The sequence below is a fragment of the Rhinopithecus bieti genome, unplaced genomic scaffold (genome assembly GCF_001698545.2).
Source record: "Rhinopithecus bieti isolate Rb0 unplaced genomic scaffold, ASM169854v2 scaffold_1853, whole genome shotgun sequence".
Classification (NCBI taxonomy): Eukaryota; Metazoa; Chordata; class Mammalia; order Primates; family Cercopithecidae; genus Rhinopithecus; species Rhinopithecus bieti.
In genome coordinates this window covers 2,814,442-2,842,022 of record NW_016804151.1, presented here as the reverse complement: position 1 = coordinate 2,842,022, position 27,581 = coordinate 2,814,442, and the positions used below count along the sequence as shown (strand labels likewise).

The window sequence follows — 27,581 nt, the reverse complement described above, 5'->3', positions numbered from 1 at the left end:
TTCCGTTTCCTTATATGTGAATAGATAATTATCCCAGCACCATTTGTTGAAAAGAGTGTTCTTGCCCCTCTTTATGTTTTTCTTTTTGTTTTTTTTGAGACGGAGTCTCGCTCTGTCGCCCAGGCTAGAGTGCAGTGGCCGGATCTCAGCTCACTGCAAGCTCCGCCTCCTGGGTTTATGCCATTCTCCTGCCTCAACCTCCCGAGTAGCTGGGACTACAGGTGCCTGCCACCTTGCCTGGCTAGTTTTTTGTATTTTTTTTTTTTAGTAGAGACGGGGTTTCACCATGTTAGCCAGGATGGTCTTGATCGCCCGACCTCGTGATCCGCCCGTCTCAGCCTCCCAAAGTGCTGGGATTACAGGCTTGAGCCACCGCGCCTTGGCCTTTTATGTTTTTCTTTGCTTTGTTGAAGATCAGTTGGCTGTAAGTATTTGGGTTTATTTCTGGGTTCTCTATTCTGTTCCATTGGTCTATGTGCCTATTTTTATACCAGTACCACACTGTTTTGGTTACTATGACTCTATAGTATAGTTTGAAATTAGGTAGTGTGATGTCTCCAGATTTGTTCTTTTTGTTTAGTATTGCTTTGGCTATGCGGGCTCTTTTTTGGTTCCATATGATCTTTATAATTTTTTTTTTGTTTTTTTAATTCTGTGAAGAATGATGGTGGTATTCTGATGGTGATTGCATTGAATTTGTAGATTGCTTTGGCAATATTTTCACAATATTGATTCTACCCATCCATGAGCATGGGATGTGTTTCCATTTGTTTGTGGCATCTATGATTTCTTTCTGCACTGTTTTGTAGTTTTTCTTGTAGAAGTCTTTCGACTCCTTTGTTAGGTATATTCCTGAGTATTTTATTTACTTTATTGCAGCTATTGTAAAAAAAAGTTAAGTTCTTGATTTCATTCTCTGCTTGGTTGCTATTGGTGCATAGAAGAGTTACTGATTTTTGTACATTAATCTCATATCCGGAAACTTCGCTGAATTATTTTATCAGTTATAGGAGCTTTCCAGAGGAGTCCTTAGGATTTTCATGGTAAACGATCATATCATCAGCAAACAGTGACAATATGACTTCCTCTTTACTGATCTGGATGCCTTTTATTTCTTTCTCTTGTCTGATTGCTCTGGCCAGGACTTCCAGTACTATGTTGAAGAGGAGTGGTGAGAGTGGGCATCCTTGTCTTTTCCCCATGCTCACAGGAAATGCTTTCAACTTTTCCCCACTCAGTATGTTGTCTGTGGGTTTGTTATAGATGGCTTTTATTGCATTAAAGTATGTCCCTTGTATGCCAATTTTGTTGAGAGTTTTAATCATAAAGGGATGCTGAGTTTTGTCAAATGCTTTTTTTGCATCTATTGACATGATCATGTGATTTTGTTTTAATTCTGTTTATGTGGTGTATCACATTTATTGACTTGGATATGTTAAACCATCCCTGCATCCCTGGCATGAAACACACTTGATCATGGTGGATTATCTTTTTGATATGATGTTGGATTCGGTTAGCTAGTATTCTGTTAAGGATTTTAGCATCTATGCTCATCAAGGATATCAGTCTTTAGTTTTCTTTTTTGGTTATGTCCTTTCCTGGTTTTGGTATTAGGGTGATGCTAGCTTCACAGAATGAATTACGAATTATTAGGGAGGGTTCCTTCTTTCTCTATCTTGTGGAATAGTGTCAAAAGGATTGGTACCAATTCTTCTTTGAATGTCTGGTAGAATTATGCTGTGAATCCATCTGGTCCTGGACTTTTTTTTGTTGTAATTTTTAAATTACCACTTCAATCTTGCTGCTTATTATTGGTGTGTTCAGGGTATCTAATTCTTCCTGATTTAAGATAGGAGGGTTGCATTTTTCCAGGAATTTATTCATCTCTTCTAGGTTTTCTAGTTTATATGTGTAAACTTGTTTATAGTAGCCTTGAATGATCTCTGGTATTTCAGTCATGTCAGTTGTAATAGCTCCTGTTTTGTTTTCTAGTAAGGTTATTTAGATTTTCTCTTCTTTTCTTGGTTAATCTTGCCAATGGTCTATCAATTTTATTTATCTTTTCAAATAACTAGCTTTTTGCTTCATTTATCCTTTGTATTTTTTTTTTGTTGTTGTTTGTTTGTTTCAATTTCATGTAGTTCTGCTCTGATCTCGGTTATTTCCTTTGCGTTTGGTTTGTTCTTGTTTCCCTAGTTCCTTGAGGTGTGACCTTAGATTGTCTTTGCTCTTTCAGACTTCTTGATAATGTAGGCATTTAGGGCTATGAACTTTCCTCTTAGCACCGCCTTTGTTGTGTATCCCAGAGGTTTTGATAGGTTGTGTCATTATTGTCATTAAGTTCGAAGAATTTTTAAATTTCCATCTTGATTTCATTTTTGACCCAATGCTCATTCAGGAGCAGGTTATTTAATTTCCATGTATTTGCATGGTTTTGAAGGTTCCTTTTGGAGTTGACTTCCAGTTTTATTCCACTGTGGTCTGAGTGCTTGATATAATTTCAATTTTCTTAAGTTTATTGAGGCTCATTTTATGGCCTATCTTATGGTCTATCTTGGAGAAAGTTCCATGAGCTGTTGAATAGAATGGGTATCCTGTGGTTTTTGGATGAAATGTTCTGTATATATCTGTTAAATCCATTTTTTCCAAGGTATAGTTTAAATTCATTGTTTCTTTGTTGAATTTCTGTCTTGATGACCTGTCTAGTGCTGTCAGTGGAGTAATGAAGTCTCCCACTATTCTTGTGTTGCTGTCTATCTCATTTCTCGGGTCTATTAGTAATTGTTTTATAAGTTTAGGAGCTCGTTAGGTGCATATATGTTTAGGCCTATGATATTTTCCTGTTGGACAAGGCCTTTTACCATTATATACTGTCCCTCTTTGTCTCTTTTAACCACTGTTGCTTTAAAGTTTGTTTTGTCTGATATAAGAACAGCTATCCCTGCTTGCTTTTGGTGTCTATTTGAATGAAATGCCTTTTTCCACTGTTTTAAGTTTATGTGCGTTCTTATGTGTTAGGTGAGTCTCCTGAAGGCAGCAGATAGTTGGTTGGTGAGTTCTTATCCATTCTGCGGTTCTGTACCTTTTAAGTGGAGCATTTAGGTCATTTACATTCAATGTTAGGATTGAAATGTGAGGTACCGTTACTTTCATTGTGCTCTTTGTTGCCTGTGTACTTTGGTTTTGTTGTTTTGCTTTTAACTTGTATTTTGCATTGTAGGTTCTGTGTGATTTATGTTTTAAAGAGGTTCTGTTTTGATGTGTTTCTAGGATTTGTTTCAAGATTTAGAGCTCCTTTTAGAAGTTCTTGTAGTGGTGATTTGGTAATGGCAAATTATCTCAGCATTTGTTTGTCTGAAAACGGCTTATCTTTCCTTCATATATAATGCTTAGTTTTACTGGATACAAAATTCTTGGCTGATAATTGTTTTGTTTGAGGAGGATGAAGATAAGTCCCCAATCCCTTCTAACTTGCAGGGTTTCCACTGAGAAATCTGCTGTTAATGATAGGTTTTCCTTTATAAGTTACCCAGTGTTTCTGTCTCACAGCTCTTGATTCTTTCCTTCATCTTGAGTTTGGATAACCTGGTGACAATGTGCCTAAGGAAAGATCTTTTTGTGATGAATTTCACGGGTGTCTTTGTGCTTCCTATATTTGGATGTTTAGGTCTCTCACAAGGCTGGGAAAATTTTCCTTGATTACTCCCCCGAGTATGTTTTCCAGGCTTTTAGAATTCTCTTCTTCCTTGGGTATACTGGTTATTCTTATTTTGGTTGTCTAACAAAATCCCAGACTTTTTGGAGGCTTGTTCATATTTTCTTATTCTTTTTTCTTTGTCTTTGTACGATTGGGTTAATTCAAAGACCTTGTCTTTGAGCTCTGAATTTCTTTCTTCTACTTGTTCAATTCTATTACTGAGACTTTCCAGAGCATTTCGCATTTCTAAAAGTGTGTCCAAAGTTTCCTGAATTTTTGTTTTCTCATTAAGCTATCTATTTCCTTGAGTGTTTCTCCCTTCACTTCTTGTATCATTTTTGGATTTCCTTGCATTGGGCTTCACCTTTCTCTGGTCCCTCCCTGATTAGCTTAATAACTGACCTCCTGAATTCTTTTTCAGGTAAATCAGGGAATCTTCTTGATTTGGATCCATTGCTGGTGAATTAGTATGATTTTTTTGGGGGTGTTGAAGAGCCTTGTTTTGTCATGTTACCAGGGTTGGTTTTCTGGTGCCTTCTCATTTGGGTAGGCTCTGTCAGAGGGAAGGTCTAGGGATGAAGGCTGTTGTTCAGATTCTTTTGTTCCACAAAGTGTTCCCCTGATATAGTATTCTCCCCCTTTTCCTATGGATGTGGCTTCCTATGAGCCAAATTGCAGTGATTGTTGTCTCTCTTCTGGGTCTAGCCACCCAGTGAGTCTACTCGGCTCTGGGCTGGTAGTAGGGGATGTCTGCAGAGTCCTGTGATGTGAACCGTCTATGGGTCTCTCAGCTGTGGATACCAGTGCCTGTTCTGGTGGAGGGTGCAGTGGACTCTGTGAGGATCCTTAGTTTTGGTGGTTTAATGCTTTATTTTTGTGTTGGTTGGCCTCCTGCCAGGAGATGGTGCTTTCCAGAAAGCATCAGCTGTAGTAATATGGAGAGGAACTGGTGGTAGGTGGGGTCCTAGAACTCCCAAGATTATATGCCCTTTGTCTTCCACTACCAGGGTGGACAGGGAAGGACCATCAGGTGGGGGCGGGATTAGGCATGTCTGAGCTCAGACTCTTCTTGGGCAGGTCTTGCTGCGACTGCTGTTGGGGATGGGGGAAGAGATTCCCAGGTCACTTGAGTTGTGTAGCTAGGAAGATTATGACTGCCTCTGCTGAGTCATGCAGGTTGTCAGGAAAGTGGGGGAAAGCCGGTAGTCACAGGCCTCACTTAGCTCCCACACAAACTGAAGGGCCAGTCTCCCACCGTACCTGCCTCACAACTCTGAGTCTGTTTCCAGGCCACGGGCGACAGGCTTGAAAACTTGCCCGAGGCTATCCGCCTCCCAGCTGCAAGAGAAAAGGGCTTTAGTTCTCTCCCTGCCAGTGAAGTCTGCACGCAGGATTTGCATCCTCCCTTGCATTCTGGTCAGGAGGCTTCTCCCTCTGTTCAAATTGTTACAAAGGTCAGCTAGAGAATTCCTTCTCCCTGGGGAGTTTTATCCCCTGCTCCTCTGGCCACCCTCCCGATGGATCCCAGTGGTGCCAGGCCTGCTTGGCTATCATTTGGACCCAGCGAACTCCCAGGGCCTTTCTGCTGCTTCCTCTACCCCTGTATTTCGCTTGGCTCTCTAACTTGACTCAGCTCCAGGTAAAATTGGAAATTTCTCCTGTGAACAGACCTTCAGCTTCTCCAGTGGGGGTATGTGTTTGGAAGAGGAGGGTCTCCCTTTCCCACTTCTGCAGTTGGGGCACTCACAGTATGTGGGGTTTCTCCCAGGTCCTGAAGGAGCAGTCTGCTTTCTTCAGAGGGTCTGTGGGTCCTCTTGATATTGCTGATTTTTTCTTGCAGTCAATCTGGAGCTAAAATTTACAGTCAAGCCTCTGCATGCTGCCCGGTCCGGAGCTTCAATCTAGTCCTGCCTCCCGTCCACCATGATCCCTTCTGCAATGCCATCAATTTATTTTTCCCTTCTGTGATGTCATCAATTTATTTTTAAGTGTGTGTGTTGTTTTATTTTATTTTATTTTTTGAGAGAGTCTTGCTTTGTCACCCAGACTAGAGTGCAATGGCGCAATCTCATCTCATGGCAACCTTTCCTTCCCAGGCTCAAGCGGGCCCCATGCCTCAGTCTCTTGAGTAGCTGGGACTACAGGTGTGCACCACTACAACTGGTAATTTTTTTGTATTTTTTGTAGAGATGAGGTTTCTCCATGTTGCAGTTGTTTTACTTCTATGGGACTGATCCCTCTACTTTTTAAGATTTTTTTCCCCAGCTGCACAATCTATACCTTTAAAACTGCAGCGTTTCACAGATGTGTTATGGAAATTAAGAGTCACTGTTAATCAACACAACTTCTTGAGAGCAAAAAGCTATGGAAACATCAGTTACTATAGATTCCCAATGTGCCTAGTAACTACGATAGATATTATAGTGAAATACATTTCAACACATACAGTACAATGTGATGGATATGTACAAACATGTTCAAAATACTTATGGAAGGCAAAGGAACAAGTAGTAACTAACTCATCTATATGGTATCATAGAAAGTTGTATGTAATAAGTAACATTTGTGTCTTGAAGGAAATGTTAAGTCTTTTTTTTTTTTGAGAAGGAGTCTCCCTCTTTTGCCCAGGCTGGAATGCAGTGGTGCGATCTCAGCTCACTGCAAGCTCTGCCTCCCGGGTTCTGGCCATTCTCCTGCCTCAGCCTCCTGAGTAGCTGGGATTACAGGCGTGAGCCACCGCGCCCAGCCAAAGGCAATGTAAGTCTTAAAATGGCAAAAGTATCCCAGGGAAAAAAGAACAGCATGCATATATGTAAGGAGAGAGGTATGAAGGAAGACAGCATGTCCAAGGAACTGCAGGCAATTTGATGTGTCTGCAGTAGCATGCTTAGGGAGGGGTAGTATGTCATGGGAGACAGACTAGAGAAACAGGTGGAGACCAAATCATAAAGAATTTGTGTATCATACTAACTTGTTTAGGTTGCCAACTAGTGCCACAGATGCAATACTAAAACATTAAGTCACATTTGATTCCTAATTAACATCTCAAATAAAACTATATGAATAGTAGAGAGAAAATTACAGATTGACCTTACTCACCTTTCAACACTGTTGAGATAAGAGGATCCATCATGGCCTCCTACTGCATATAACAGATCATCAAGAACACTGACCCCAACTCCGCATCTCCTTTTGCTCATTGAAGCCACCATTCTCCATTCATTGGTCTGCGGATCATATCGTTCAACACTGGAAATGGCATCTCCACTGCACCAACCACCAACTGGGGAAGTAACAGAAATGGTCAAGAGAATCCTATCCTGAAGCATAGAATGTAACACTCACTACGAACTTCACTGTGACCTACTGCTTAGATTCACCAAATGTCTCTAGCAGTAGGCCAAAATGCAAGTTATGACTTTAACTCATTCCCCTGGGATTGTTATAATCTTTAATTAACTCTGTAAATAAGTTAGTATTATATCTATTTTACAAAGGAGGGCAATGATACCAATTCAAATAGGATTGACATAATATGTATATATAGATAGAATGGAGAAATTATAGATGGATATGCATAGAATGGAGAAATAAATTATAATTGTTTAATATGTTTTTCACAACTCCATGTAATTATGAGATGAGCTGCACATTGATATATAAATTAATGCATGTGACTCATTTCAACAAAACATCTACTGCATGACATTTTTATTTTTTATTTTTTGAGACAGGATCTTGTTCTGTTCCCCAGGGTGGAGTACAGTGGTACAATCACAGCTCACTGCAGCCTTGACCTCCTAGGCTCAAGCCATCCTCCTGTCTCAGCCTCCCAAGTAGCTGGGACTACAGGCATGTACTACCACATTCAGCTAATTGTTTTTCTTATTTTTTTGTAAAGATGGGGCCTCCCTATATTGCCCAGGCTGGTCTCAAACGCCTGGCCTCCCAAAATGCTGGGATTATAGGCATGAGTCACTGTGCCCAGCCAACATTTTTGGATTTATATAAAAATAGATATTACAGGTGTTGAATGAGAAAAAAAATAGAGCACTCTTTTGGAGTATATCAGTGTTGAATCATGGGTTAAGAGTCAAGCTACATGCTGACTTGTTGTTTGTTTCTTATGACAGTAAATATCACAATTGTCCAAAGGATTATTCAAATGACAATTTCTCACATGGGAAAATATTCAATCTACTAACAGTATAAGATCCAAACCTGCAAAGAGTACTTCCCCACATCGGATAGGTTTCCGTGGTCTCGTCCTTGGTCCTTGCATTAGTGGTCGTTCTTGCGGCAACAGGAGGTAGTTTTTAGCCTCATCTACCAAGTCTCTGTAGAAAAAATTCTCCCTTTATTCCAAATATCTAAATTACATTGTTACTTAAGTCCCAATGTAGTTTAGGAATATATAGGTTGGCAAAGGGAAGCAAGCATAAATCAAACCAAATCATGAATGCCAGCCAATATTAAAATTGGCACAAACATGAAAGCAATAATGCCAGTCAAACTGAGTTGTGAATTGTTATTTCCATCATGACTCATATCTCACTGCAAATTTAGCCTAAAGCTCAACATGCTTCCAGCCAACGATAACTTATAGAAAAGTAAAAATCACAATTTGATTACCACACTGCAGAGTTACTACTTTTTAATAAATTTTACTAGATTCTGCAAGATATTAGCAAGGTAGCACATCGGCCAGGGCAAGAGTTATTTGCTAAATTAGTTAAAGTAATAAAATTGGGTCAAAAATCAGATTGCTAAAAAGAAACACTGTACTGGCACAAATTCGCTATCTGGTAACATATGAATGGTTTACTCTCAACAAGTCTACTGAGACAAATTTCCTGTCTTGTTAAGATACTTTAAGAGAAGAATCTAGTAATTACACTTGTAATTACTTTGCCATGGCTCACGCCTGTAATCCCAACACTTTGGGAGGCTGAGGGGCGGGTGGATCACGAGGTCAAGAGATTGAGACCATCCTGGCCAATATGGTGAAACCCTGTCTCTACTAAAAATACAAAAAGTAGCCAGGCATGGTAGTGCACACCTGCAGTCCCAGCTACTCGGGAGGCTGAGGCAGGAGAATAGCTTGATCTTGGGAGGCGGAGGTTGCAGTGAGCCGAGACTGTGCCACTGCACTCCAGCCTGGCAACGGAGCGAGACTCCGTCTCAAAAAAAAAATAAAAAAGACAAAGACTTTGACCTCCTAATAGGTTGTTAGGTCATTTGAGGGTTCCTAGAAATAATATTATAGAGTTATAATATTGAGCAAACCAACACAAAATTAATGGTAGTAACAACACTTACAGCTATATGCTAGTCCCGGTTTTAAGTGCTTAATATATATAAACTCATTTAATCTTCACAACAGCCTCATGGAATAGGCACTATTATCATCCTCACTTTATAGAGGAAGAAACTGCAGCACAAAGAAGTTAGGATATCAGGAAGGGTCTTCTTTTAAATGTGACTTCATAAGTACCTTTACTTTCTGCATCAGAATCAATACAATCTAATTTACGTGTAATGGAGGAGGGCATCTATGTATTATTTCTTCAGATTTCAGCATGTATAATGTATATGGTTTTCCCTTTTGCTACTGCAAATATTTAGGGAGAATTAATTACCATTTGTCTGTGTTTTAAATATAAAAGACAAATATCTAGTTTAACTCTAGTCCACGGTAAAGGGAAAAACAATGATTAATATAAAAAAGATACAATAAAATAAAATAGAAACATCTAAAATCCCCTCCAGCCTCTCCTGTTACAAGAACAGGTTTTAGTTTATAGAAGAAATGCAAGTGAATCTGCATGTCCTACCACCATTCTAAAATCAGGGATCATTCTAAATGTCTTTAATCACCAAGGGAGGTCCAAAGGTCAGTGTAGTTTAAAAAGTTCTGAGTATGGATTTTCTCTTTCACTTTTATATTTGGGACATGCTGGGAAAATGGTTAAAATCGCAGAAGATTTCAGATTTGAACCTAAATCTTAAAATCTGTCAAATTGGGAATGTAATTTATTACCTTTTGTATATACTTTAGAGACAGCCTAGTAAAACAGGTTGCTTTCTTCCCCCCTTTGTAAAAGTAGTTGGAGTGTCTTTTGTCAAAAAAAATTCTGGAAACTGCTTCACCTAGTTCTAGTGAAAATCTTTCTACAGCTATTTTAGAAGGTGGCAGATCTTTAACTCTGTCCACAATTTAGAAAGCAAGGCTGATTCTATTCCCCAACCAGACATATGTGATGGAAGGAAAAAATGTTCACTGACAGAGTCAACAGCATTATTCAATTATCTTAAGGAAAAAAAAAATATTAGCAGAGAATTGACTCTTCAAATTCAAGCCTGCATTAGAATCTTGGAAATCTACCTCTTTATTGCCACTTCTACACTAATAAGCACCACACATAAAAAACTAATGGAATGGAACACTGGAAGTTTAGTTCTCTCTTCTTCCTTTTCCTCCTCTTGACCCTAGCCCAGAAGAAAATCTTGTTAAATTAATGCCCTGGTTTCAGCTCTACAAAATACAACATTTAGGAAGCAATATAAATAAAGAAATTTAGGAAGAAATAGGAATGCTTAGTTGTTGATTTTTCCCATCCAAGGTCACTCATACCTGCATTCTTCATCACTTTTGATGAGGGGATCAGAGCCTACTGTGCCCACGAGGAACTTGGGACTAAGCAAAGGCAAACGAACATGCTGCAGCACCTATGAGAAAATAAACACCATTATTTTAATTAATTAATTTTGAGATAGGTCTTACTTTGTTGCCCAGGCTGGAGTACAGTGGCGTGATCATGGGTCACTGCAGCCTCACCCTCCTGGACTCAAGTGATCTGCCTACCTCAGCCTCCAGAGTAGCTGCAACTACAGGTACATGCCACCATGCCCAGTGAATGTTTGTATTTTTTTTTTTTTGTAGAAACGGGGAATCACCATGCTGCCCAGGCTGGTCTCAAACACCTGAGCTCAAGCAATCTGCCTGCCTTATCCTCCCAGTGCTGCGATTATGGGCTTGGACCACTGCACCCAACCAATAAACACTATTAAAGGCATGAGCTCTCATCTATAAGATATTTAAGAGCATACATGACCCACGGTACCCTACTGTGCTTCCAATTGTTTTGGGATCTCACTGAATACCATAAATAAGGAAGGCGGGAAGGCGTAACTACTAAAAATGTTCAGCAATACATTATAAGCTGGACTCAATTCACAATCCAGAAGAATATCTTGTTGAATTGCTAAAGACTATAATCACAGTAACGAGAATGGGTCTAAAGTGAACTACTGATCGCTCAGTGATGACTGATGCATCATCTCTTTACTCTTGAAAGTGTGGTAGTATTTCCAAGTTATATTGAAGGAAAACTGGTAGGATTTCCAAGCTATAGAAAAGAAGCATCCTTGCTTTCTTTTGTTCATTTTCTACAATTTAAGTTTTGAATTGTGCTATCATTCAGAAGTAGAATTGATCCAAAATATGGGGAAAGCAAAGGAGCAAAAAGCCCACATTAATAAGCAACCAAAATGCTTCTAAATACTTATTTCCTTGATTATTTGGAAACAGATGGACTTTCTTACAGACAAATGTGGAGTGATAACTGTTTTATGTTTGCATGACAAATACATATTATCTCATCTAGTACTGAGCAGTATCTTTTTTTTTTTTTTGAGACAGAGTCTCGCTCTGTCGCCAGGCTGGAGTGCAGTGGTGCAATCTCGGCTCACTGCAATCTCCGCCTCCTGGGTTCAAGTGATTCTCCTGCCTCAGGCTCCCAAGTAGCTGGGACTACAGGTGCCCACCACCACGCCCAGCTAATTTTTGTATTTTAGTAGAGACGGGGTTTCACCATGTTGGCCAGGATGGTCTCGATCTCTTGACCTTGTGATCCACCCGCCTCGGCCTCCCAAAGTGATGGGATTACAGGCATAAGCCACCGCGCCTGGCCAGTAGTTTCTTAGAGAAGCATTTTTATCATTACCTGGGGTAACTGAGGACGTCTTTCCTGAATACTGTATTTGACCCAGGCCATCACTGCATTGAACACTTGTTCTTCACTGCGAACGTTTAGTTCATCACTGGATATTATATCAATGAGTTGATTGGCTGGAAGCAACATGAACTCTTCACTCTCCATTACCTGTTCAAAGTTAGGTAAGAAGAAAAAAAAATCCTGTGATCACATTTATTGTCTCAATGTTTTTCTTCAGGGTTATGGGACAAAGCTGTATTCCACAATGCACTGAAGTTTAAAACGATACCAGAGGAAAAGAAAAACTTATAAAGAGAACAAAGGAAGGTACAGAAGACACCATTAAAGTTTAGTAAAATAATCATTTGTGATTCAAGCAAATTAGGAAAATGACTTAAAAAATAAGTGATTGAAATAAAAATTTATATTCAAAATAAGCCAAATTAACTATACCAAACTATAACTCCAGATATATGAGGCAAATAAAAAAGTCAGGAAAAGCTTTCAGAAGATTAGTTGCTGAATAGGCAGTGTCTAGGGCAGAAAAACCAAGGGGTCGGTTTAAAAAAAGAATAAGAATGTTAGCAGTTCTGTAAACAAGAATGAATATAATGAGCAGAGTATTAGACCAGTGAAAAAACTCTGAGGACCAAACTCTCTAATATATATGCTAGTGAGAATCTACAAACACCAATAATTTGTCTTTACCTAAGGCTAGGCAACTGTCAGAATGGAGGCAAAATGGCAACAAGGATATTACCTTGTTGAGAAGGCCAGCCACCTATTCCAAGGCCTTGTAATTCCATTCATCAGGACGTAGAGTAAAAGGGACAGGGTGCAATGCAGAGGAAAGAAACAGTCACTGCTACCCTTCATACCCTTCACGTGGTTTGTTATATTATTACTCAGGAGACTATACTACATGTGATGTCTATTAGTGCAGGCAGTACCTCTAATGAAGTTGATGGATTCTCTTGGGACAGGGTTATATTCACACCATCAAAAAGTCAGAATATTTAGCAGAATATGCAATAGGCCACAAAAATACTTTAAATATTTTATTAAGAATGTTTTGCTTAGCCAAGTGTGGTGGTTCATGCCTGCAATCCAAACAATTTGGGAGGCTGAGGCAGGAGAACTATTTGAGCTCAGGAATTCGAGACCAGCCTGGGCAACACAGTGAGACCTCATTTCTACAAAAATAAAAAATAAAAAAATTAACTAAGGCTCGGTGTGGTGGCTCATGCCTGTAACCCCAGCACTTTGGGAGGCTGAGGTGGATCACTTGAGGTCAGGAGTTTGAGACCAGCCTGGCCAACACGGTGAAACCCTGAGGCAGGAGAATCACTTGAACGCCGGAGAGGGAGGTTGCAGTAAGCCAAGATTGTGCCATTTCACTCCAGCCTGGGCAAGAGTGAGGCTCCGTTTCAAAAAAAACAAAAAAGAAAGAAAAATTGGCCGGACATGGTGGTGCGTGCCTGTAGTCCCTTCTATTCCAGGGGCTGAAGTGAATGGATCACTTGGGCCCAGGAGGTCAAGGTTGCAGTAAGCCGTAGTTGTACCAGCATCACAGCATTCCGGCCTGAGAGACAGGCGAGGCCCTATCACCAAAAAAAAAAAAAAATCTTGAGAGCATTAGGGAAAAAAATGCAAATCTTAAAATAAAACAGTAAAGGGCCATAAGGCCCGTTATATTTATAGCAGAAATAATAACAAGCACTTCAATTTTTATGGCATAAGTCTTCAAATGATCTGAGTGAGAGACTTTCTGAGGTTCAGGAAATTAAATAGTTAACCTTTAAATTTTAGCTGAGGTTGCTTATGTAATTTAGTAATTAAAATAGTTGCATTTTTTTATCTGTGGTAGGGCTGCTTAGTTTGGCGAACAAAAATACAAGACATACTTATACTATAAATTACTTGTTTATCTGGAATTTAAATTTAATTGGGTGCCCTGTATTTTATCTGTTAACCTTGTGTTGAGGGACTACAAACTCCAGGGCTAAATTTAGGGCCTAGCTCTGGTAAGTGTGTTGGTCTTCACAGCATGCAAAACTTTAGTCATGGCTGCATCTTGCTTTCCTCTTCCTTTTCTCTCTGATTTCTTCACTTAAGCATGGTATTGTGTATCTTTGTGAAGTGCCTGAACATTTCTTTTTATATTTCATCAGAGTATAAACCAAATGTTACAAAAATATCAATGATCACCAAGTTTGAAGTTTATGAATAATCTACTAAGGTGTTAACTCATTTTTTTTTTTTTTTTTTTTTGAGAGGGAGTCTCCCTCTGTCGCCCAGGCTGGAGTGCAGTGGCCGGATCTCAGCTCACTGCAAGCTCCGCCTCCCGGGTTCACGCCATTCTCCTGCCTCAGCCTCCCGAGTAGCTGGAACTACAGGCACCCCCCACCACGCCCGGCTAGCTCTTTTATATTTTTTAGTAGAGACGGGGTTTCACCATGTTAGCCAGGATGGTCTCGATCTCCTGACCTCGTGATCCGCCTGTCTTGGCCTCCCAAAGTGCCGGGATTACAGTTGTGAGCCACCGCGCCCGGCTGGTGTTAACTCATTTAATGGAAATGCAAGATGACAGGAAGATTTGAAAATTTGTGTGAAAAAATATTTGGCACTAAGAGTAGAGAGTAAACATAATACTTTTGATAGACATGCCTGGCTAAAATGTCACCTCTCTTTTTCCCACAACCAGCAAAAGGATATTAATGATTTAGTACTAAAGTCTATCCTTGAATCAAATAACCAAGTTAAGAAAATAATGCTTCACAATATCTACTCTTAAATAAGAGTTTAGAGGAGATCTGAACTGTAAGCTCCACACTGTTACGGTAATCAGCTTACTTTTAGTTTCTTCAGATGAATGTAGATGCTATTTGAAGAATGAATAAAGCTGAAAACAAGCATGAATGAATAAGCAAAGTCATCTGGAATTGTTCTAACAAACATATGGTGAACTTAGTTGTTGAGTTTAAAGACAATTTAAAAATGTATTATGAGCAGAGTAACACTATATGAATTAAGCTAGGTCTAATGAAGTAGGAGAAAATTAAATACAGATTTGATTAAGTTCAAAAATAATTTAAATGAGTCACAAATGTTAAGCTCCAAATGACTTTTTTTGCACTTACATGGAGCCATGCTAGTCCAATAAACAAGGGTAAGATTTCCTCACTGGGATTTCAATATGGTATGTATCAGGTTCACTTTAGAGGCAGGATTAGAACTAAAAGGGATTTCAGAACTTTCTCTACTCTCAAGAATATTCTTCAGATATTTGTGAATACCTTAGGTCTAAAACACAACTTAGAGCAGGACATTAAAAGAAAAAAACTTTCTAAGTGTACAGCTCGATGAGTTCTGATAAATTATATACTCATGTAAACAAGACCACAATCAAGATACAGAACATTACCATAACCCAAAAACGTTCTGAAGCAGAGAATTCTTAACGTGGGGTCCAAAGCCTTTAGCATATTGTTCTGGAGCTCCTCAGTGATGGCAAATCTTTATTTTTGGAAAGTGGATTTGTATTTGAAAACAGTGGGAAGAAATGAAGAGACAAGTCTATTATGAAGGCATCTAAAGAAGTTAGATTATTTTCAATGAAAAATTAAATGTGACTATAAAATAATGATTCTATCAACATTAATTAATAATATAAACCCCATTTAAGTCATAGAATTTCCCCTTTTATACTTTCCTGGAACTAATTTACTAATAGTTTGTTAAGAATTTTTGTATCTAAGATCATGAGAGATACTGATCTGTAGTTTTAGTGTCTGTGGTTTCAATCAGGGCAATTCTGGCCTTATAAAATGAGTTGGTAACTTCATTCTCCTTTTCTGAAAGACTTTGCATAGGATTAATGTTATTTCTTCTTTACATGTTTGGTAAATTCACCATCTGGGACTGGCATTTTCTTTGTGAGAAGGTTTTTAAATTATTAATCCAATTTATTTCATAGATATAGGGTTATTCTGTTTTTGTTTCTTCTTAAGTTAGTTTTTGTAATTTGTGTTTTCTTCAGAGTATTTGCCTATTTCATCTCAGTGAATTTATAGGTAAAATGTTGTTCATAATATTTCCTTATCATCCTTCTTATGTATAAACGATTTGTAGTGATATCTTCTCTTTCATTCCTATTACTGGTAACTTGTGTCTTCTTTCCTTCTTTTCTTGATCAGTATGGAGATGGAGGTTCATCATTTTTTTTTAAAAGAGCTCTTGGTTTTATTCTAATTTTATTATTTTCTTCCTTCTACTGTGGGTTTAATTTGCTCTTCTTTTCTAGTTTGTAAAAGTAACCAGTGCAACAAAATACAAACTTTCCTATATACCAAAAGAAATTAAAATAAAAGCAAAGAAGATTCCACATAGAAAAGAAATACAGTAAATATAACTGAATCAGCTATTATTGATAAAAATATGACAGAGTTGAAAACAAATAGTCAGAGCAATCAATGCAAATGGGTTCAAACTGCCTATTTAAAGAAAAAGATTTCAAATCCGCTCATAAAGCAAAACTCAGTTCCACACTAATTCAAGAAAAATACTTAAAACATCTTAATTTGAACAGGCTAAAAGTAATGGGAAGGACAAATACCAGTCAAATGGAAACAATAAGAAAATGAGTTGAAATCCAGATTATCAGACAAACTAGAATTTAGACAACAAATGAATTAAATCTGACAAGGGGAACACTTTACAAAGCTCAAAGTCACAATTTATAATCAAGACATAAAGTTATGATTATGCATAAGGCAACACAGTAACTACCTATAGATGATATAAAGAGAAATAGACACACTAATAATAAGAGACTTTAACACACAGGTCCAAGGACAAAAAAGGAATACAGAAGAGCTAAGCAACATAATCAACATGGTAGATCTTTTGCATACACATCCAATACTATATTATGAGAATAGAAACTAGAAAATACACATTTTTCTCAAGCACACATGAAATAGAAAAATTGATCATATATTAGGTTACCAAGAAAGCAAATTTCATAGAGTAGAATTATTACACTTATCAAAGTGCACTAAAACTAGCAATTAAAAATGAAATTAAAAAAACACAAAAAACCTTTCCATCTAGAAATTGGAAAATTAATAGTTTTTGAGTTAAAGAGAAACATAAACAGAATTTCTATAAAACAATGATAATGAAGCACTAAAGACCAGAATCAATTAAATATATTCAAAACAGTGATCCGAGAAGAATAGCTTTAAATACTTACAGTAGTTACTATGAAAGAATGAAAATAAATTAATTGTCAACTCAAACAGCTAGAAAAAGAATAAGTGAAAATAAGGTACAAGAAAGAAGATAATAAAGGTAAAAGCAGAATGAAATAATCAAGCAAAAGGGTAGTAGATCTAATTAATAAGTAAAAAATTCTCTGTTTGAAAAAAAGTTAAAACGGATTACTAGTTAACTTGTACAAGGAAAGAAACATTGAAAACACACATACAAAATCAAAGTATTAAGGGTAAATAACCACTGATACAGAAATTTAAAAATTAAAGAGATTACTTTGTATACCTCTATACAGATAAATTTGAAAACCTAGATGAAATTGGTAATTTTCTAGGGAAATACAGTTTACCCAAACTGATCTCTGTAAAGAAAGAAAATTTCATAGAAGAAATAGAAAAACTTATCAATAAATTACTTTACAGAAAAGCACGAAACCTAGATGATTTCAGAGGGAAATTCTATCAAACTTTTACAGACCATAGTCTCCATAGTATATTTATTGTTTCAGAGCACAGAACATGAAGAAAACTTCCAACTCATTTTCATGAAGTATAACATTTATACTTAACTTGACAAAGACAGTACAAGGAAATTAAAGATTAATATCGTTTATGAATATTGATGTAAAAATACTAAATATTAGTCAGTAGATTCTAACACCACCATAATAAAGAGGTGTATGCTAATAATTCAAAGATGTTTCACTTGTAGGATTCCATTAATGTAGGTTACATTAATGGGTTTAAGGAGAAAGTTCATATGATTATCTCCATAAGAACTGAAAAAGTCTTGGACAAAATTCAACACTGCTCCTAATAAAAAGTATTCAGGAGAATAGGAATTGTTGGACATGAATACTTTTTTTTTTTTTGGAGACAAAGTCTCGCTCTGTTGCCCAAGCTGGAGTGCAGCGGCGCAATCTCGGCTCACTGCAACCTCCAGCTCCTGGGTTCAAGTGAGTACTTTCTAAACATGATAAAATATCTACACCTCAATCCTAAAGCCAATATAGTACTTAATGGGAAAACACCAGAGGCATTCCTCTGTCAGAAACAAAGGAAGTATGTACAATATTTCCATTACTATTTAACATTTTACTAGAGTTATCAAGCAACTAGACAAAAGAAAACAATTAGAAGCATTAACAATTGGAAAGGAAGAAATAAAACTACTAATATGTAAGTGATATAAGAGGATTCCAAAAAATCTCTAAAGAATCAATGGTAAAAGTAACTCAAAGAATAAAAAAACTCAGTGAGGCAGCTTTCATACACATTAATGATCACCAGTTAGAAGATATAATGGAGGAGAAAAACCTATTTTTGATAGCAACAAAAAATAGAAGTAAACTTAAAAGGAAATGTAGGCTGGGTGGGGTGGCTCACACCTGTAATTCCAGCGCTTTGGGAGGCCAAGGAGGGCAGATCATTTGAGGTCAGGCATTCGAGACCAGGCTGGTCAACATGGTGAAACCTTGTATCTACTAAAAATGCAAAAATTAGCCAGGCATGGTGGTGCATGCCTGTAACCTCAGCTTTTCGGGAAGCTGAGGTGGGAGAATTGCTTGAGTGGAGGTCGTGTCATTGCACTCCCCACTAGGTGACACAGCCAGACTCCTTCTTAAAAAAAAAAAAAAAAAAGAAAAAAAAAGAAAAGAAAAAAGAAATGTATAAAACTTAGATGAATAAAACTATAAAACATTCCCAAGAGATACAAAAATACAATTGAAGAAATAAAATCTTGTTATTTGATAGGACAACTCAACATCATAAAATGACTGTTCTTAAGTTTACTTATAAATTAATATGATCCCAATAAATATAACAATAAATTATTTTATTGGAACTAGATAAGGCGACACTAAAGTTCATCTGGAAAAATAAATAGCAAGAAAGCTTGGAAAACACTGAAAAACAAGAGTTACATGGTGGGGAAGGGGTTACTAGCCCTACCACATACATACTAAAATTCATTATAAAACTTTAGTAATTAAGCCATAATAAATAGAAAACAGTATCATACTGGTATATGGCCTAGAACAGAAGGTCAAAAGCCAATTACATACAGAAATTTAGTGTTTAATAAAGATGCTATCTGAAATCATTGGGGCAAAGAAAGGCTTTTAAATAAATGGTATTTAGACTAGATGGCCATTCAGAAAAAGATAAACTTAGGTCCATATTTCACACTATACACAGAGATAAACTAAGACCATTTACATACTAGAAAAAATATTTGCAAATTTCTCTGTAACCTGGGTTTGGGGACACCTTTCAAACTCTGCCTCAAAATCCAGATACAATAAAAGAAAAGACTGATACATTTGACATTAAAAAAAACCAAAAGTTTTGCATGATCAAAAATACAATAAGCAAACTTGAAAGACAAATGCAAACTGGAAAAAATATTTGTGACATGTATCATGGATAAAAGGCTATCACTGTTAATATATAGAGAACTTTAAAAAATTAAAGAAAAAACAAAAATCTAATAGCAAAATGGGCAAAAAACATTAAAACACAATTCACAAGAATTATACATATGGTGCTTAAAAATAGAAAAGATGTTCAACTTAAGAGATGTATAAATTAAAATGATACTGAAATTCCCTTCTCATCTGTTAAATTAGCAAAAATTCCAAAGGCTGGCAATACAATCTGTTGGTGAGGCTGTGGACAATTAGCCTCATATATTACTGGTTACAATGATTCAATCCCTATGGAAGGGAAATTGGTGATACTTAAATGAAGTTAAAGTTAGGCCCTGCAATCCTATTTCTAGGAATTTATTCTAAAGATAAACTTCCAACAATATTGACATATTCATACAAAATGTTATTCATTGCAGTATTATTTGTGATGGCAAAATATTTAAAGCTACCTAAATGCTCAAACATTGGAGACTGATTGAACAAACAGTGGTACATCCACACAAGGAGTACAATGCAGCTATGAAAAACAAGGATGATCTAAATCAACTAATATGGAATGAATTCCAGAAAATATTAAAATGCAAGGTGCAACAAAATATATAGCATGCAGAAAAGAAATGGAAATAGGAAAACATACATGTATTTAATTTTGCAAAAGGAAACAAGAAGGATAAACCAGAATCTACCATGCATCAAAACAATAAATAGCAACAAAGGACTATAATCTACTGAATAGAATAAGCCCATAAGTCCACAGTGCTAATCAATCAATACGGGTTAAGAAAAATTCTATCCTATAGCAGAATGTAGACAGAAACTGGAGTTTTCTTTTTTGTTTTTTTTTTAAATCACCACTTTGCAACCATCATAGTAAGTGTTCAGGAATAAAGGAATATGAAAGTAAAGGAGTAAAAGAATATAAAAGGAATATAGGAGTATTCAGGAGTAAAGGAATATGCTATTGGCAATATACCCCCCAATTACCCAAACAAAAATATTTACAGAGCAAGGAGAAAATGATAAGGTAAATGAGGGAAAATGTTAACAATTGGTGAATTTGGACAAAGGGTACATAAAAGTTTTGTCTTATTCCTGTGATTTCCTATAAATTTGAATTTTTTCAAATAAAGTTTAAATAGTATTTTTCCAGTCTGATAAGGCTAAAAAAGTGGTATTTTGTTTTGAAATACGTTTCTTTAATTATAGGTGAGGTTGAGCGTCCTTTCACGTTTATTTTCCATTTGACCATCTTTTTTTTTTTTTTTAACACATTCCTTATTATACCCTTTGCTTATTTTCCATTGTGTTTTCATGGGTTTTTTTTTTCTGATTAAACTTGGATGAGCTCATGGGAATTAGCATTTTTCTGTCGTGTATGTTCCAAATAGATTTTCTGAGTTTGACATCAATTTTTTAGTTCATGATGCTTTTTATGTTGGAAAGAACAAAAAATTTTAACTTTTATGCAATCAAATTAATCTTTTTATGGTGTCTGAATTGTATCCTGCTTACATTCTTCTGTAGTACCAAAATGTTTGTAATGTTTTAATGTTTCTTAAGGCCAATGGACCTAATACTATTAATAACTTTTATTTCAGCATATATATATGCTGAGATATATGTATATATATACATATGTGTGTACATATACATGTGTATACATGTGTATATATATGCATATACATACATGTGTATGTATGTATTCTTAAAATAATCCCTTCTTAAATAATCCCTTCCTTTGCATCTCACAACCCATGCTTGCTCTTTTCTTCTATCCTCTCTAAATATTCCCTGTTACCATTGCCAGTCACTTATCCCTCAATATTGGAAACATTTTAGGGCTTTTTTCTTCTCTCTCCCCTCTCAGGTGATCTCATTGGTATTGATTTGTTGACCTTGTTTATGGTGGCAAACTGTTCCATTCTCCAGTACACCTGTAGTACAAATTTCCAGAAGTAGGAAGCTGAGTCAAAATAGTGTGTGTAAAAAGTGTGTAACTTTGACAGATACCACCGTAGTTCCTCTCAAAAGGGTTGTACTAACTTATACTCACACTAGCAATGATCTTATTTCCCCATAGCCTTGCCAACAGGGTGTATAAAATTTCTGGATATTTGTAATCTGATAGATAAAAAATGTTACTTTCATGTAGTTTTGTGTTTTAGTTATTTTAAACAAGCAGATTTCATACATTTAAGGGGAATCTGAATTTCTTTTCTGTTTATGGCCTGTTTTTCTGTTAGGTCATCAGTTTGTGTTATTGACCAACAGGAGCTCTTGACATAAGGAGATTAATGTCGTCCATGATACAAGTTACAATTGTTGTTTAATCCAACATGTGTTTATTGAGATGGTTTCCCACTCATCGTGGTTCAGAGTGCTTTTAGTGCTGCTTTCATATGAAGGAACATCCTTCTGTAAGCCTTTCCTCCTGTAGGCTGGCAAAGGACAGTGGAGCAGCCAACACACAAAACTACGGTTTGTGCATGCCTAAAGACCATGGTGATTTTATAGCATCCTGGGCATTTCACATCCATGAAGTAGGAACTGGGGCTCTGCACCAGGCGTTTCTTCTTGTGTTTCCTCTTCTCCTCTTCCGGAGAGGGATGAAAGAGATCCTTTGCAAGAGGCATGTTCTCGTGGGAAGGTCATCACCACCAGAAAGGACGATTTACAAATATTTTTCCCCAGCTTGCCTTTGACTTTCGTCTTATAATTGTTGTTTTGCTTTGTTTTACCATGAAGAACATTTTGAATTTTATGTAGTCAAATCTATCAATTTTCTCTTCTGTCTTTTCTGGGTTAGTCAATTAGAAAGACCTTTTTCACTTCAAGATTGAAAGAAATTGCTCCATGTCATCTTGTAATATTTTCATGGTTTTATTTTGTATGTTTAAATGTTTGATCCATTGGAGGTTATCCTGGTGGACAGAGGGTGGTATTAAAGCATAAAATAGAAAATATGTAAAAAATGGCACATAGGAGGCAGGACTAACTTGCACCTTCCAATTGGACAGACAGAACAGTGTGTGGAGATTCACATTGTGAACTTTTACTCCAAGAACCACCAGAGGAACACACCAGGAAAACTGAAAAGAATTCACAGATCCTTTGATAGAAGTGGCTTGCAGCTGCAAAATCTGAGCCAAAAAACTGAGTGCCCAAAGTATCAGAGGGGCAAAGCCCACCTCTGAACACACATCCTCACTGGAGAACCTGAAAATTCAGATTATGGGAGAAGGATTTACTCTTACCTAGAACTGAAATTAATTTAGTGACATATGAAAGTAAAAGCAGCAGTAGGAAGAGTCCTGTAGGCAGTCCTGGTCCCCAGGGAAGCCATTTCTGACTTTATCTCACAAGGGTCCTTGGGGAGAACAGCCAGTGGAACTGGGGAAGGGCCACAGAAAGAAGGAGACTTCCAGGTAAATTGTGTAACAATTTTGACTGAGTGCAAATTTTCCTGGGCAGAATCCGGGGGAAGCAAATGAGAAGTGCAGATACCACATGGAAGCTGAAGCCATGGCAGGCAGGGAGGGGCAAGGCCTGAAAGCCCTGCCTGCCTTCTCAGCGGGGAGAAATCAACTCCAGAAGGAATCTCAAAAACCATGTAAATACATGGAAATTACATAATCTGCTCCTGATTGATCTGTGGGTCAACAATGAAATCAAGATGAAAATTTAAAAATTCTTTAAACTGACAATAATAGTGATACAACTTAGCAAAACCTGTGGGATACAGCAAAAGTGGTGCTAAGAGGAAAGTTCATAGCATTAAATGCCTACATCAAAATTCTGAGAGAGTACAAATAGACAATCTGGCCGGGCGCGGTGGCTCAAGCCTGTAATCCCAGCACTTTGGGAGACCGAGACGGGCGGATCACGAGGTCAGGAGATCGAGACCATCCTGGCTAACCCGGTGAAACCCCGTCTCTACTAAAAAATACAAAAAAACTAGCCGGGCGAGGTGGCAGGTGCCTGTAGTCCCAGCTACTGGGGAGGCTGAGGCAGGAGAATGGCATTAATCCGGGAGACGGAGCTTGCAGTGAGCCAAGATCCAGCCACTGCACTCCAGCCTGGGCGACAGAGCGAGACTCCATCTCAAAAAAAACAAACAAACAAACAAACAAAAAAACAAATAGACAATCTAAGGTCAAACCTCAAGGAACTAGATAAACAAGAACAAACTCAAACCCAGCAGAAGAAAAGAAATGATAAAGATCAAAGCAGAACTAAATGAAATTGAAACAGAAAAAATAGTACAAAAGAGAAATGAAAGAGCCGGTTCTTTGAAAAGATATACAAAATGGATAGACCATTATCAAGATTAACCGAGAAAAGAGAGAAGATCCAAATAAGCTCAATTAGAAACAAAATGGCGCTGGGTGCGGTGGCTCACACCNAAACAAACAAACAAACAAAAAAACAAATAGACAATCTAAGGTCAAACCTCAAGGAACTAGATAAACAAGAACAAACTCAAACCCAGCAGAAGAAAAGAAATGATAAAGATCAAAGCAGAACTAAATGAAATTGAAACAGAAAAAATAGTACAAAAGAGAAATGAAAGAGCCGGTTCTTTGAAAAGATATACAAAATGGATAGACCATTATCAAGATTAACCGAGAAAAGAGAGAAGATCCAAATAAGCTCAATTAGAAACAAAATGGCGCTGGGTGCGGTGGCTCACACCTGTAATCCTAACACTTTGGGAGGCCAAGGTGGGCAGATCACCTGAGGTCAGGAGTTCGAGACCAGCCTGCCCAACATGGCGAAACCCTGTCTCCACTAAAAATAAAAAAATTAGCTGGGCGTGGTGGCAGGTGCCTGTAATCCCAGCTACTCAGGAGGCTGAGGCAGAAGAATTGTTTGAACCCGGGAGGTGGAGGTTGCTGTGAGCTGAGACTGTGCCACTGCACTCCAGCCTGGACGATAAGTGTGAAACCCCATCTCAAAAAGAGAAAAAAAAAAGGGAGATATTACAACCGATGGGTGCACAAACTAGAAAACCTAGAGGAGATTAGTAAGTTCCTGAAAATGTACAACCCTCCTAAATTAAACCAGGAAGAAACAGAAACCCTGAACACAGCAATAACAACAGTGAGATTGAAATGACAATTTTAAAAATTGCCAACAAAAAACGTCCAGGACCAGATGGATTCACAGTTGAATTCTATCAGACATTTAAAGAAGAATTGGGCCAGGCGCGATGGTTCATGCCTGTAATTCCAGCACTTTGGGAGGCTGAGGTGGCGGATTGCCTGAGCTCAGGAGTTTGAGACCAGTATGGGCAAAATGGTGAAACCCTGTCTCCACTAAAATACAAAAAATTAGCTGGGCGTGGTGGTGGGTGCCTGTAGTTCCAGATACTCAGGAGACTAAGGCAGGAGAATCGCTTGAACCCGGGAGACGGAGGTTGCAATGAGCTGAGATCGTGTTACTGTACTCCAGCCTGGGCGACAGGGCAAGACTCTGTCTCCAAAAAAAAAGAATTGGTACCAATCCTGCGGACACTATTCCAAAAGACAAAGAAAGAGGGAATCCTCCCTAAATCATTCTATGAAGCCAGTATCACCCTAATACTGAAACCAGGAAAGAACATAACAAAGAAACAAAACTACAGACCAATATCCCTGATGAACATAGATGCAAAAATCCTCAACAAAATAATAGCTAACTGAATCCAACAGCATATCAAAAAGATCATCCACCATCATCAAGTGGGTTTCATACCAGGGATGAAGGGATAGTTTAACATATGCAAGTCAATAACTGTGATATACCACATAAACAGAATTAAAAACAAAAATCATATGATCATCTCAATAGATACAGAAAAAGCATTTGACAAAATCTAGCATCCATTTATGATTAAAACCCTCAGGAAAATCGGCATAGAAGGGACATACCTTAAGGTAATAAAAACCATCTATGACAAACCTGCAGCCAATATTATACTGAACAGGAAAAGCTGAAAGCATCCCCCTGAGAACTGGAACAAAACAAAGATGCACACTTTCACCACTTCTATTCAACATAGTACTTTAAGTCCTAGCCAAAGCGATCACACAAGAGAAAGAAATAAAGGGCATCCAGGACTGGGTGCAGCAGCTCACGCCTGTACTCCCAACACTTTGGGACGCCGAAGCAGGTGGATCACCTGAGCTCAGGAGTTTGGGACCAGCCTGGGCAACATGGCAAAACCCTGTCTCTACAAAAAAAATACAAAAATTAGCCGGGCATGATGGTGTTCACCTGTAGTCCCAACTATGTAGGTGAGGCAGGAGGATCACTTGTGCCTAGGAGGTCAAAGCTGCAGTGAGCTGTGTTTGCACCAAAACACTCCAGCCTGGGGGACAGAGCAAGACCCCATCTCTTAGAACAAACAAACAAATGAAATAAAGGGCATCCAGATCATTAAAGAGAAAGTCAAACTGTCGCTGTTTGCCGACGATATGATTGAAAACCCTAAAGACTCATCCAAAAAGCTCCTACAACTGGTAAATGAATTCAGTAAAGTTTCAGGGTACAAAATTAATGTATACAAACCAGTAGCACTGCTATACACGAAGAGCGACCAAGTTGAAAATCAAATCAAGAACCCAACCCCTTTTATAATAACTGCACACACAAAAAAAAGATAAAATACTTACGAATATATCTCACTACAGAAGTGAAAGTCTCTACAAAAACACTGCTGAAAGAAATCATAGGTGACACAAACAAATGGAAACACATAGCATGCTCACGAATGGGTAGAATCAATATTGTAAAAATGACTATACTGCCAAGAGAATTTATAAATTCAATGCAATTCCCATCAAAATACCACCATCATTCTTCACAGAAATAGAAAAAAACAATCCTAAAATTCATATGGAACCAAAAATGAGCCCACATACCCAAAGGAAGGCTAAGCAAATCTGGAGGTATCACATTACCTGACTTCAAACTATTTCACAAGGCTATAGTCACCAAAACAGCATGGTACTCATATAAAAATAGGTACACAGACCAATGGAAAGAATAGAGGACCCAGAAATAAAGCCAAATAGTTAAAGCCAACTGATCTTTGACAAAGCAAACAAAAACATAATGTGGGGAAAGGACATCCTATTCAGCAAATGGTGCTGGGATAATTGGCAAGCCACGTGTAGAAGAATGAAACTGAATCTTCATCTCTCACCTTATACATAAATCAACTCAAGATGGATCAAAGACTTAAATCTAAGACATGAAACCATAAAAATTCTAGAAGATAACATTGGAAAAAACCCTTCTAGACATTGGTGTAGGCAATGAGTTCATGATCAAGAACCAAAAGCAAATGCGACAAAAACAAAAATAAATAGATGGAACTTAAACTAAAAAGCTTCTGCACAGCAAAAGAAATAATCAGCAGAGTAAACATATAACCCACGGAGTGGGAGAGAATGTTTGCAAACTACGGATCCAACAACAGACTAATATACAGAATCTACAAGGAATTCAAACAAATCACCAAGAAAAAAAAACAATTCCATCAAAAAGTGGGCTAAAGACCAATAGACAATTCTCAAAAGAAGATATACAAATGGTCAACAAATGTATGAAAAACTGCTCAACATCACTAATGATCAGCAAATCAAAGCCACAATGTGATACCACTTTACTCCTGCAAGAATGGCCATAATTTAAAAAAATAAAAAATTGGCCGGGCGCAGTGGCTCAAGCCTGTAATCCCAGCACTTTGGGACGCCAAGGCGGGTGGATCACGAGGTCAGGAGATCGAGACCATCCTGGCTAACACGGTGAAACCTCGTCTCTACTAAAAATACAAAAATACAAAATTCTACTAAAAATACAAAAAATTAGCCAGGCGAGGTGGCGGGCGCCTGTAGTCCCAGCTACTCGGGAGGCTGAGACAGGAGAATGGCGTAAACCCAGGAGGCGGAGCTTGCAGTGAGCTGAGATCGCACCACTGCACTCCAGCCTGGGTGACAGAGCAAGACTCCATCTCAAAAAAAAAAATAAAATAAAATAAAAAATAAAAAATAGGCCAGGTGCGGTGGCTCACGCCTGTAATCCCAGCACTTTGGGAGGCCAAGGTGGGCGGATCACCTGAGGTCAGGAGTTTGAGACCAGCCTGGCCAACATTTTGAAACCCCATCTCTACTAAAATACGAAAATTAGCTTGTTGTGG

General features: G+C 37.8%; 1 protein-coding gene and 1 pseudogene across 5 annotated transcripts in view; both read right to left on the bottom strand.

Moving 5' to 3' along the window:
• Nucleotides 1-27,581, bottom strand: part of KLHL20 (kelch like family member 20) — a 74,423-nt gene that overhangs the window by 28,595 nt on the left and 18,247 nt on the right. For all 5 annotated transcript variants that reach the window (XM_017866928.1, XM_017866929.1, XM_017866927.1 and 2 more), the window contains 4 exons: nucleotides 11,704-11,862; nucleotides 10,332-10,426; nucleotides 7,919-8,034; nucleotides 6,797-6,980 (listed from right to left, as the gene is read on the bottom strand). In XM_017866928.1, coding sequence (XP_017722417.1) covers nucleotides 6,797-6,980; nucleotides 7,919-8,034; nucleotides 10,332-10,426; nucleotides 11,704-11,862 — 554 coding nt within the window. The remainder of the gene's footprint in view (nucleotides 1-6,796; nucleotides 6,981-7,918; nucleotides 8,035-10,331; nucleotides 10,427-11,703; nucleotides 11,863-27,581) is intronic.
• LOC108526271 (40S ribosomal protein S27-like) lies at nucleotides 21,783-22,073 on the bottom strand (annotated as a pseudogene).